At 41.9% G+C, this 12,914-nt stretch overlaps 1 protein-coding gene across 1 annotated transcript in view; it reads left to right on the top strand.

The window, feature by feature from the left end:
• The window catches only part of impg1a (interphotoreceptor matrix proteoglycan 1a), an 88,634-nt gene that overhangs the window by 57,862 nt on the left and 17,858 nt on the right, over positions 1-12,914 (top strand). Inside the window, exons 12-13 of the mRNA XM_028604662.1 lie at positions 44-2,165; positions 2,519-3,201. Coding sequence (XP_028460463.1) covers positions 44-2,165; positions 2,519-3,201 — 2,805 coding nt within the window. The remainder of the gene's footprint in view (positions 1-43; positions 2,166-2,518; positions 3,202-12,914) is intronic.

Raw genomic sequence — 12,914 nt, 5'->3', positions numbered from 1 at the left:
TTTTTCATTGCATTAATGATGTCATGTACCCATCCCTCCACAGTCCAGTGAGCCCGATTCACACAACGAGTTTGAAGTTTCCATTGACGAGCCAGAAGTTGATAAACCACGGCTGGAGGTTCCCCTCACACCCATGGAGAAGGAAAACGCCCTCGTCACCCTGCTGGATCCCACAGCCGTCCCGGACGATGAGATGACGGCAGCGGGTGAGCCCGAGCAATTAGGTGAAGACGAGGAGGAAGAAGTGCTGATCATTACACATGAGATTGAAACCATTCATCACGACGAAACTGGGGAACTCGTGAGAGACTACATCCCGACCCCTCCTGTGGTTCTGGAGCTGGAGACCGATGCTCCCTACATCAGCCTGTCTCCTAACCTGATATCAGAGGAAGACCTTACTCCCATTGATGATGACAGTAAGAATCCCAGTTTGGATGCTGTCACCCCCACCACACAGACATCATTAACTACAGCTCCCGCTCGAGAGGAAGTGTCCGATGCGGGACTCCCAATCACGACACTTTCAGGCATCACGGGCCAGACGCCCACTGAGCCGATAGAAAAGCTTCTAGAAGACGAAGAAGGTAATGCTCTCCCGGATGAGGAAGGCCCTGAACCTTATGACCCCGGCGAGGCTTCGGAAACAGAACATGTTTCAGAGTTGGAAACTGAATTGTTAGAGCCAGAGGGAGAGTCAGTGGTGGAACCTGAACAAATTGAACCAGAGGAACGGAATTTAGAGGTGTCAGAACCTGAGACAGAAGTAGCTGAAGAGGAAGAAGTAGTTGAAGTTTCAGAGCCAGAGAAAGAGAAAGAAGTAGTTGAAGAGGAAGAACCAGAGGAAGAAGTAGTTGAAGAGGAAGAACCAGAGGAAGAAGTAGTTGAAGAGGAAGAACCAGAGGAAGAAGTAGTTGAAGAGGAAGAAGGAGTTGAAGAGGAAGAACCAGAGGAAGAAGTAGTTGAAGAGGAAGAAGGAGTTAAAGTTTCAGAGCCAGAGGAAGAAGTAGCTGAAGTTTCGGAGCCAGAGGAAGAAGTAGCTGAAGTTTCAGAGCCAGAGGAAGAGTTGGTGGCAGAAAATCAAGACGAGGCAGCAGCTCCAGAAGCAGAGGAAGAGTCTGAACTTGGTGGGGATGTAGATGAGGTGTCAGAACAAGAAGAAGAGGTGGTTGAGCCAGCCGGATCAGAAGAAACAATACCTAAAGTTTCTGAGGAAACGGTACCAGAAGTTTCTGAACAGGAAGGAGAGGTAGCTGAGGAGGAAGTTGTGGAGATTTCTGAAGTAGAAACGGAAGTTGTTGATGCTCCAGCGCCAGGTGAAGGTGTGGTTGAAGAGTTGGAACCAGCATCTGAACCAGAACAGGAAGGGCATGAAACCGAAGTGACAGAAACAGGACATGAGGTAGTTGAGACTGCAGAATCAGAGGAGGAGCCAGAAAATGCCTCAGAACCAAGTGAAGAACTGGTGGAGGTTGTAGAGATATCGCCAGTACCAGAACCAGGGGAAGAGTCAGAAGAAGTAGCAGATGTACTACAACCAGATGAGGATGTAGTCGAGGATGTAAAACCAGAGCAGGAAGTAGTTCCAGTACCACAGGAAGAGCCTGAGGACATTTCAGAACCGCAACTTCCCCCAGAGGCCGGAGAAGAGGCAGCGGATGTTTTTAAGGAAGAACAAGAGGAGGTTGTTGAGAATCCCAAGGATGAAACCGACCCAAAGGAAGGCACAGATCTTGATTTACCCGGAGTTTCAGAAATAGAGGAGGAAGGAGTGGGAGGAGTTGATGTCCCAGAACCAGACGGAGAAGTTACTGAGCCACCAGCTGAATCAATTAAAATCCTTCACCCATTGGACAGCGCGGACGATCTTCACTTCGGAGAGGATACTGTTCAGGTTATTGAAGATAACGAGTTCCTTCCACCAGTTGGACCGAACTATCCCCGGCCACATGAGGAAGATAACTTACCCATCTTACCGATAGACATCCAACCTTCTGAAGAAAATGAAGGTGAAACTGACCACGAATATCCCGTCGTCGATGACTTTTACACGGAGGAGGGTGGTGACGGTGTAGACACACAAGTGGAAAGTGACACTGGTGCCCCCACACCGACAGAAACACCAGAGAGCGATCTACAGTTTGAAACAACCTCTGATATCGCAGGTGAGGAACATGAAATATGTGCATTGACATTTAAGCAGATAAATAAAGATCCTGTGACATTAATATTCTATTTTTAGGGCTGTATGCCTTCTGATCTTGTTTTTTATTTGAAATGCAGCAAACGGAAGCAGTTTGGCGCCGTGAGATAAATGCTGTACAAATGTTTAACATTATTTTCTGATTATCTCAAATACTAAGGAATGAAATGGAAAAATGAGGGATTCTAGCTAAAAATTCAACATGAACCAGTTTGAATGTATAATTCACTCAGCAGGCAGATTTTTGTATTTTGTGGAAACCCTTTTGTGAGCGCTCATGACTTCATTTAGCCTTTTTTGCCTGACATTTCAAAGAGTCGACAGCTGCAGACAACCACGACACATCAGAGGGTGCTGAAGTCACAGAAGATGTGCCGGAGGAAACGCAACAAAGTGATTCATCCCCAGAAAGAGACCTCAGTGCAACGGCAGCACCGGTTTCAGACTCCTTCCCTACACCTATGGCAACTTCAATCGATGTGTCCGCACCCAGCCCGACAGTAGACTCTGGCATCTTTGAGGTAGAAGAGCAATCTGTAATCCCCTCTACCCCTGAGTCTTCAGAGGAAGATGGCGCGGCGCCAGAGGAAGAGTCGGAGCCAGCTGTCGTCATTATCGACGAAGACCTGGAAGACGCAGTACCAAAAGGAAGCGAAGGCCAAACCATCCCAGCGCCAGGCACCGAAGACGTCGTAGATGAGGCTGTGAAGGACCTGGCGGTGGAGCTGGACCAAACGGACGTAACAGCCACAGAGTCAAACGAGCTGCCAGACGAGGGGAGCGGATTCCTACCTGTGGTGGAGGAAGGCACCGCTGTCGGCGTCACAGCCCCGCCTCCAGTCAGATACCTGACCACGCCCTCCATGACCACGGCCGGCCAGGGCAGGGAGCTGGTGGTGTTCTTCAGCCTGCGTGTCACCAACATGGACTTCTCTGAGGACCTCTTCAACAAAACCTCTCCAGAGTACAGATCGCTGGAGAACACCTTCTTAGACGTGGTGAGTAAGAAAACAAAAACCCGGAATACATGTCAGTGGTTTCCTAAGAACCGGCACAAAATCTCTCAGTCACTTAGGCTATGTTTAGACGGAAACGATCTAAAGAGAAAACGCAAAAGTGGCGTTGCGTTCTCACTTTTTATTCCGCGTTGAGACGAGCGTTATGGGGGGGAAATCTGCGTCTGCGTGCATATGGTGACGCAAAAGTGTGTGAAATTCGATGTATTATGCACACCAGGCGGCTAGGTGGTAGTGTGAAATACTGCCACACAACACCAACAAGTCTACGCGCCTGCGTAGAACCTTCCTTGTACTTCTCTCTCTAGTAGCGCAAAACATGGCCAAGCGAACAACAAAAGCTGACAATTTTGTCTGGACAGACGAGGAGGTGGAGTTATTGCTCCAAACAACCTTAGATTACAAAGCCACAAAGGCTTTCACTTTTTTGCCATCTAAAAATTTAAAAGATTCATCGATTAATTTTCAACTGTTTAATTATTTGCCAACTACTTTGATAATCAATTAATCTGCTTGAGTCATTTTTTATTTAAAAAATGTAAATGTTCTCTGATGTCAGCTTTTTAAATGTGAATATGTTCTAGTGTCTTCTCTCCTCTGTAACAGTAAACTGGATATCTTTGAGTTGTGGACAACACAAGACATTTGAGGACGTCATCTTGGGCTTTTGGGAAACCCTGATCCACATTTGGTTACACTTTACTTGAAGGTATCTACATAAGAGTGACATGACTGTCATGAACGTGTCATAAACCTTATAAACAAGTCATAAACGTTTATGACATAACGCTTCTGTCAGACAGTGTCATTTGGTTTTTGTCATGAGAAGTTATGGTTAGGGTTCATGTGTCTGGACAGTGTCATGTCACTCTTACGTAGTTACCCCACATTTTTCAAATTTTTCTGATATTTTATAGACTAAACAAGAAATCCATTCATCCAGAAAATAATCAGCAGATTTATCAAAAATAAAATATTAATCGTTGCAGCCCTAATCTCAAATATATCCGACTTTATGTACGACCCATAAAAACCTTATCCTCAACCTAGTTCTTATCGTTTCAATTGGAAAAAAAGGGTTAAATGTCCTTAAATGTTCCTTTTTTAAGTAATTACTTTTATAACCTCGGTTTAGAATCGAGACATTTCAAAAAAGTAACTTCCAAGCAAAGCTGACAATTAAGAAGGCAACTGAAAAACCTTGTTTGGTGTTTGGCTTCCCTGTGAATTTCATTATGGCTTGACAGGTAAAACAGAAACTCAAAGTAAATTAATGAACACGAGCAGCTGCTCAGTTCATTTGCAGCTTTGTTATTCCTTCTGAAAGAATTCTCCAGAAGCCCTCAGAGTCACACCTGCGGCCTGTCGTGCCGTGAATTGATATGTGTTGATGTTTTGGATGAATAGAGGCAGGTACAATACAGCCCTCATTTTAGTACAAACAATGACTCGGCTAAATTAATCAGGGAGGGAGAATATGCCGTGGGGATATAGTCATAAACAAAAAAGACATGACACAGCTGCGATTTCTCATTGTTCTTCGTGAGAGAAATACTAACATACTGTAGATGGTTTAACAGGCCACCAAAATCAGTTTAACTACGGTCTAAAGACATCTTTTACGGTCTTTAGACCGTAAAAGATGTGTTTTAGTTACAGTTGATACTCACTAACTTTCAACATGCTTTGGTCAAAATTGTAGATCAAGTAACGTCTCAAGAAAGAGCTTTTATCCGCATAAATATCCTTTGGGATGCTCACATAAACACTCCTTTTTACTTACTTTTTTATGCCTCCACGCCGGAGACAGCGGTGGCAGGAGACATTATGTTTTCGGGTTGTTGGTCCATCTGTCCGTCCCTTTCTTGTGAATGCAATATCCCAAGACCCCCTGAAGGGAATGTCCTCACATTTGGCACAAACGTCCACTTGATTTTAACGATTAACTGGTTATTTTTGGTGGTCAAAGGGTCACTGTGGCTTCACAAAATGCGTTTTCGGGCCATAACTCAAGAATTCCTACGGTAATTGTGACAACATTTCACACAAATGTGACACTGGTCCAGTATTAAGCGAGATCGCTGCAGTCGGCCGTGGCGAAACATGCTGCAATGTAAGTTGCAATTGTGCAGCTTGTATTTACGTTCACAAAAGTGCTCGTTTTGCCGCTGACAGACTCAGATTAATATTCTAAGTGTCTGACAACATTATGGAAAGGATTTCTAAGGAGGTCGACCTTTCTGTTAAAGAGTAAGATCCTTTTTTTAAACATAAAAACATCTGCAAAATTGCGTTCGCTTAACCCACCAGACTCCATGTAAATAAACAGTAATTTTAGCATTATAAAACACACTTCATTCAAAGCCGACAGAAAAAAATGAAACTATGAAAAGTTTTTTTGTCTTTTTTTGGGGTCGTCTGTCCACTTTTCCAACCATCATAACTCTAGCTTTGGTTGAAACAAACATAGTTTATCTCTGTAGGGATCCTTTCTATAATGTTGTCAAACACTTAGAATAATAATCTGAGCCTGTCAGCGGCAAAACGAGCACTTTTGTAAAGGTCTGCAGCGATCTCGCTTAATACTGGACCAATGTCAAAGAATGTTGTTCCCATCAGTCACTTTCCAGGTTGAAATAAACAGTAGTCACTGGTGGTGGAGGAATACAACCGTGAGGCAGTAATTCTAGTTATTATTGCCAGTAACTCTTGTGTGAATGCGTCTCTGATTCCCTAAACAAGTTTAAATCCCTTCAATTAGCAGCCAGGCAGAAGTTTAATTTAGATGCCCTTTCGGCTGCCTGCACTCAGCTGATTTGAAGAGTTTTTCTTTTTAAAAATTCACACATCCATTGCAGTCCCTTCAACGTGAATTTTAATACCTTGTCTGATTAACCTTTGATCTAGCGCCATCATCATTGTGCAGAACTTTGGTTTATGACCAAATTGACTAATGACATACACCAGCCTCAGCTGTACTTTGTGTTTCATGCTAATCAGTCGATTTAAGCATGCTAACTCACTAAACTGAGATGGTTAACATGCTAAACATATCTGCAAAACATCAGCATGTTAGCATCATTGATGACTACCTTTACATGCACATAATAATCAGTTTTTTGCACATATTTTGAAAAAGATAATATTCTGACTAAGCTGTTTACGTGGCTAACGAAAGTGAATACTCCACTCATATTCCCGTTTACATGTAGTCGTGCAAAATAGGATTTTTTCAAAGTGGACTTTTTGGAATTGAACACAGCGTCCCTCTTTCATTCCTTCAACCAGCTTCTTGAAAAGGCCGCTGTTGCGATGTGTGCTCATATCCAAAAACCTGTTGATATCCAAGTCTTTGAACAAGTAGATGTGTTTCTCCTTCTTTTCCTTTTGCCATGCATCTCTATAGTACAGGCATTATGCAACATGACCCAACAGAAACTCTATTATCTGATCTAGTTTCATAAAAGTCTCCTCTATAACATATAAAAAGTCTGAAGAGATCGAAGCGGTGGAAAGTATTGAAAAATACTAAAATTAGTGATGCAAATTTCCCCTTGCAGCCCATGTTCAGAGGAGACAGTGCAGGTGAATAGGGAAAATATTTTAACTAACAGCTCTCAACATGAAACTTCCCCAGTTGATTACTTACATTAAGTCAATATTTTTTTTAATTACAAGTTTTCTGAACTTTAATGTTTGAAATCAATGCATTCTCATTAACGGGTCTGTATGATATTGTACGAAAATGTATGCACACACAAAATATCCCGCCGGCTGGTCACGTGACTCCAGCTGGCTACGAGCTCCGTGACGCTGAGCGCCGGTTGCTAGTTGTTTAAGCCGCTACAGAGCTTGTGACGCAGCTACAGACCTCTGTTCAGTTATCCGAAAATAGGTGACATTGAGCCGGGTACAAAGCAGCGTGAGCTGCCGGTCGTTTCGGCGGACCTTACGGTTAAATTTAGTCCACAAAATATGAGCGTTTAGCTGTGACGAAAGTCAAGATTAGACACCAAACGACTAGTTAAGATTAGGAAAAAGATCGTGGTTTGGATTAAAACACTCCCCAGGAACACACATTTCCTGAGTGAAAGACTTTAGTTTTTTTTTACGTCCTTCTTTTCTGCCGGATTTCCGGTCTAATGATCCTTTTGTGTTGGCGTTCTATGGTTAACTGCTCCTCAGATCTCTGCAGGGTAAATCCAGACAGCTAGCTAGACTATCTGTCCAATCTGAGTTTTCTGTTGCACGACTAAAACTACTTTTGAATGTACACATGTTCCACCAAAACAAGTTCCTTCCCGAGGCTATTTAGCAGAAGCACCATGGCTCCGTCCGGCGCTTAGCACCGCCCAAGACGATTGTGATTGGTTTAAAGAGATGCCAATAAATCAGAGCACGTTTTTCTCCCATCCAGGAATGCTGTGTGCACTAGCCAGACCTTCCACCACAGCGCTGTGGAGGAAGGTCTGGCAAAGCAAGACTAATATATCAGCAAACCGTTGGCACTGGGATGTTCCCAGTGTTCGCTGTTAGATGTTAGAGGAATCTCCCAGGTGTGGATATTAAACAGGCTGAGGAAGATCACGCACGGGCAGCATTCCTTCACTTGATTAATAAATAACAAATCTTTACAAGGTCAGTGTTCCTCTGAGCCTCAGCACATGTTTTAAACATGGTAATAGCACTGGAAAGATTCCAACTAAATGAAAGTCAATGTGTAGTCTTGTCTCACTGATTAATCTACACATTTATCCTGCGTTCAGCTGTCGATGGGGAACAAATGAAGAAGCACATGCATGAACCTCAGAGTAGTTAGTACAAATTAAGATGAAGAGCTGTTAGCTGCAAAGCTCTAGGAGGAGCCTGTACATTTGTTACTTCATAGAGCTGCAAAGATGAATCGATTAGCTGTCAACTTTTGAATTAATCTGCAACTATTTTGATAATTGATTATCGATGGTTTGAGTCATTTCTTTATGAAAAAAGTCAAAAATATCTGATTCCATCTTGTTAAATGTGAATATGTTGTAGTTTCTTCGCTCTGTGACAGTAAACTGAATATTTTTGAGTTGTGGACAAAACAAGACATTTGAGGACTTCATCTTGGGCTTTTGAGAAACACTGATTCACATTTTTCACCTTTTCTAGAGAATAATCACCAGATTAATCAACAGTGAAAATAATCCTTAGTTGCAGGCCTGAAGTAAAGTATTTGTTTTTGAAGCAGGAAAAATGTGTGTTTATTACCGGTATCTCAGTTTATTGTAACATCTGTCCAGGGGCTACAGATGAAATGTAGCCTTTTGGCCCCAATCCTGGCATATTTACAGCACTGTTCATTAATAGGGGCTGTCCCTGTTAAACAAACAATACAAAATAAATAAGTTAGAGCTTATAGTAGATTCTCTGCCAGAACTCGATCAAGCTGTAATTTCGGCAGACCTTATAGTCTGTGTAATGTCATGAAAAATGTATGCGCTATGTAAATAATTAAAGCTATAGTGCATAGTTTTTGTCTCCCCCGTGAGGAATTGTAAGTAATGACAAGACAACTGTCGGCACATCCACATGATGCAAGCCTTCCGTGATCACGTTACAATATTTGTTTCTACGTTTACCGTGTGTGTGGCGTGGTGGGCGCTACGACTGCCATCTCATTGTGCAACCGTGTTACATAATGACAATAACGCTGAAACCTTGAGATGAAGTGAAGGCGAATAATGCGAGGACATTTCTCAGGTCCATCCATTTTCCCTGTATGCGGACACCATATAAAAGGCGGGGGAGGAAATGATGAGTCTTACACAATAGCCACTTACCACAGAAAGAAGCAAACACAAGGCTGTGTTCAATAAAACTAATGCACTTATGTTACCTTATTAAATGACTCAGCCTAATGTACAGCTGGCTAATGCAAACCCAGGCAGGAAGCAGGAACAAGTGCTCACTGAAGGGTTCGATGACCAGGATGTGAATCCTGGGATGTGACACATAAAGCCCTACAAAAGTCTGCAGAAAAGTTCCTTAGCCATCACATAGTTTAGCAAATCAAGCAAAACAAAGATTTCCTTTTTTTTTTTTTTTTAAAGTAGGCTAACACACAGCCGACTCACAGCAACCTGTTTCTCAGCCTGAATATGAGAACTCTTTGGTTCTGGGAGATTTTCTGAGTGACAAAGTCGGCAAATCTGTCAAATTTTGCTTTGAGCGTTGCGTAATTGCAGTTTGAAAAACACTTTCCTGTCTTTTGGGGTTTGGCGCACAACTAGATTAAATCTATTGTGAACCTAAATTGATTAAAACCTGCGGGGGGGCAGGTTCAAAGCAGAATTTGGCAGATTTGGCAGGTTTGCACTAGCCAGCTGTACATTAGGCTGAGTCATTTAATAAGGTAACATAAGTGCATTAGTTTTATTGAACACAGCCTTGTGTTTGCCTCTTTCTGTGGTAAGTGGTCATTGTGTAAGCCTCATCATTTCCTCCCCCGCCTTTTATATGGATAAATATATTTAAATGGATGGACCTAAGAAATGTCCTCGCATTATTCGCCTTCACTTCATCTCAAGGTTTCAGCGTTATTGTCATTATGTAACACGGTTGCACAATGAGATGGCAGTCGTAGCGCCCACCACGCCACACACACAGTAAACATAGAAACAGATATTCTGATAGTTAAAAATGATCTTTTTTTAGCGCTCTCCAACTAGCTACACCAATGGTTATCCGTGTTTGTCTTTGCCGTCGGGCACTTTCTCTTTTGGGATTTCAGTACGTACTAACCCTCTAAAATGATGTGAAAAAGAGACGCAAAACTACTACAAAGGGACGCAAACCGACTGCAGAGAGACGCCACATGACCACAGAGACCCAAAACAACCCCAAAGGATACAAAATGACAAATGAAAGACACAACACGACTACAGAGGTAAAAAAAATCCCACAAATAAACCCTTAATGTATGGGAGGACGCCTAAACCCCCCCGCCAGATACGCTCACCTTAGTCTTCCACAAAGCCAGGGAAAACACTGGCTCTGTAGCCATTTGGCAATGGCTTGAATGTAAGTGACGTTCATTAACGTAAAATAGTTACGCACTAAAGCTTTAAGAAGCGTTTTAGTTGTTGAGGAGTCAAACTAGCATCCTCTCTCTCTCTCTCTCTCTCTCTCTCTCTCTCTCTCTCTGTGTGTCCGTTTACTGCTGTGAAAAAATTAAACACTGAAACAACACAGTAATTATCACATAAATACAATATATTGGCTCAGGACTATAAATTGTTCCAAATCCTTAAGAGATCCACATTGCTGAGTTTGGTTGACTGCATCAATAGAGGTATTTACGCTCGGCCAAATGGGAATCCGTGAATTTGTGTTTAATTGTGTGCTGTGCAGAGATGCAGCGAGGCTTTTGGAGTGTTTAACTGGATTTTGAAAGATCCTGATTTGTTGTTGCGGTATCTAGTTTGCTGTGATGACCTTGACAGAAGACATAAAGTGAAAGACGAGTGAAAAAAAGTGACGCCGCTATCGGTCGGGAGCAATGTAACTGCATCTCCTCAGTTATCAGCATAATGACATCAGTGGCAGTGGCTGCCAGAGCTGGTTCTATAAGTATTTATCTTTTCCAGACGCGCACACACGCACACAGATAGACAGACCCACAAACACACACAGACACACACAGAACACAGACACACACACAAAAATGTTTGTTTCACTATCTTTGTGGGGACCCGCCATTGACATAATGCATTCCCTAGCCCCTTACCCTAACCTTAACCATCCCAACTAAATGCCTAACCTTAACCCTTACCCTCACCCTAACCATAACCTAATTATATCCCTAATCCTAAAACCAAGTCTTAACCCTCAAACAGCCCTTTAACCTTGTGGGGTCCAACATTTTGGGCCCCACAAGGCTGTGCAGACCCCACAAGTATACTGAATTCCCCGGTTTTTGGACCCCACGAATATAGCACACAGAACACAGACACACACACAAACACACACAGACACACACACACACACAAACACACAGACACACACGCACAGACACACAAACAGACAGACAGACCGACACACACCCACGCACAGACACACAAAAACACACACATACACACACACAGACACACACAAACACACATACACACACACACACACACTGCGTTCATGCTGAAATAACCATAAACATTTGTGAAGTGTAAGAAAAAAAGCAAGCATCTTTGATAGATAACTTTTTATTTAGATTTAACCCTGGAAACATGCAGCTGCTTCACAAGGTGTTGAGTTTGTTACATCGGGCTGAATCCTCAATCACTGTTGACATAAACAGGACTTTGGTGTGCATATTTAAGGCGTTTTTCCTGAAGAAAATTTACTCTTTTCAATAAAAAAAATGTAAATTTTGTGTCTCGTCATAGTCATGTGTGTGTGTGTGTGTCTCTTTTTGGTCAATTTCTGTTTTCTTTGTGGTTTGGGGTTTTTGTGGTCATTTGGCGTCTCTTTTTCACATCATTCACATCATTATTATCACCATATCTGTGTCTAAAATGTTGGAAAAGCTAGAGCAGATAATAAAGCTAACAGACAAAACTTGTCCAAGAAGTCCAACTATAAGACAGAAAAATCTTTTAGTTTCATTAATTCAGCTTAGGTGTTGCCCAAAACGGCTCGGGTGCTGCACCTAAACCTTATAATGGCAGGGAAAAACCTGCTCTGCATCATTTAAATCTCACATTTATATTTGTGTAAACATTCCCAATATCCCTGTGACAGCAGTTTTTTTATTTTATATTTTACCAGGGTGCCAAAAAAATGAAGACAAAAGGGAGAATAAACAGAGCGACAAAGATTAAAGTGATCATATGATGTCAGCTTGTTAAATGTGAATATGTTCTAGTTTCTTCTCTCCTCTGGGACAGTACACTGAATATCTTTTGAGTTGTGGACAAAAAAAGACATTTTGAGGACGTCATCTTGGGCTTTTTGGGAAACACTGATCCACATTTTTTTTAAACCATTTTCTGACATTTTACAATACAATTCAACTAATAGATAAATCGAGAAAATGTAAGATTAAAGAATCAAGAATGTAAAACAGTTGCAGCCCTATAAATGGATAGTTTCCCTATTTCTGCCTCTATAAATGTGATGCATTTTACACTTTCCTATCCATTATTAAAATCACAACATTTTGTGGATTGTGCGGCTTTATGCAGATTGCTTTCTGGTTTAAAGGGACAGTTCAGCCAAATCGCAATAAAAAAGATGTTGCTAATGCTACGCTTGAAAACATTACTTTTATCTCTGTCCCGACATCTGCAGATCAAGTGTGCTTCTTTGACATCTGGCTCACGGAGGATTAACTTAACTTAAGCAGCTTTGCCTCTTATAGATGTTTGTATGATTTAAAAGCTATTCTGTCTTTGCAACTGTAAAATTAACAGAAAAAAACACAAATACATATTATGCTAATTTTCAGGTTCATAATTGTATTTAGAGGTTACATCAGAATAGGTTTATGTGGTTTAATTTTCAAAAAACACCATATTTTTGTTGTACTGCACATTGCTGCAGCTCCTCTTTTCACCCTGTGTGTTGAGCTCTCTGTTTTAGCTACAGAGTGAGACATCTCACTTCTGTTCCATCTTTGTTGGGAGTCACACATGTGCAGTACCTAGGTAAGGACTACTAGC

Source organism: Perca flavescens, chromosome 18 (genome assembly GCF_004354835.1).
Source record: "Perca flavescens isolate YP-PL-M2 chromosome 18, PFLA_1.0, whole genome shotgun sequence".
Classification (NCBI taxonomy): Eukaryota; Metazoa; Chordata; class Actinopteri; order Perciformes; family Percidae; genus Perca; species Perca flavescens.
Note: the sequence above shows the minus strand (reverse complement) of the source record. Positions and strands in the feature narration are given on the sequence as shown.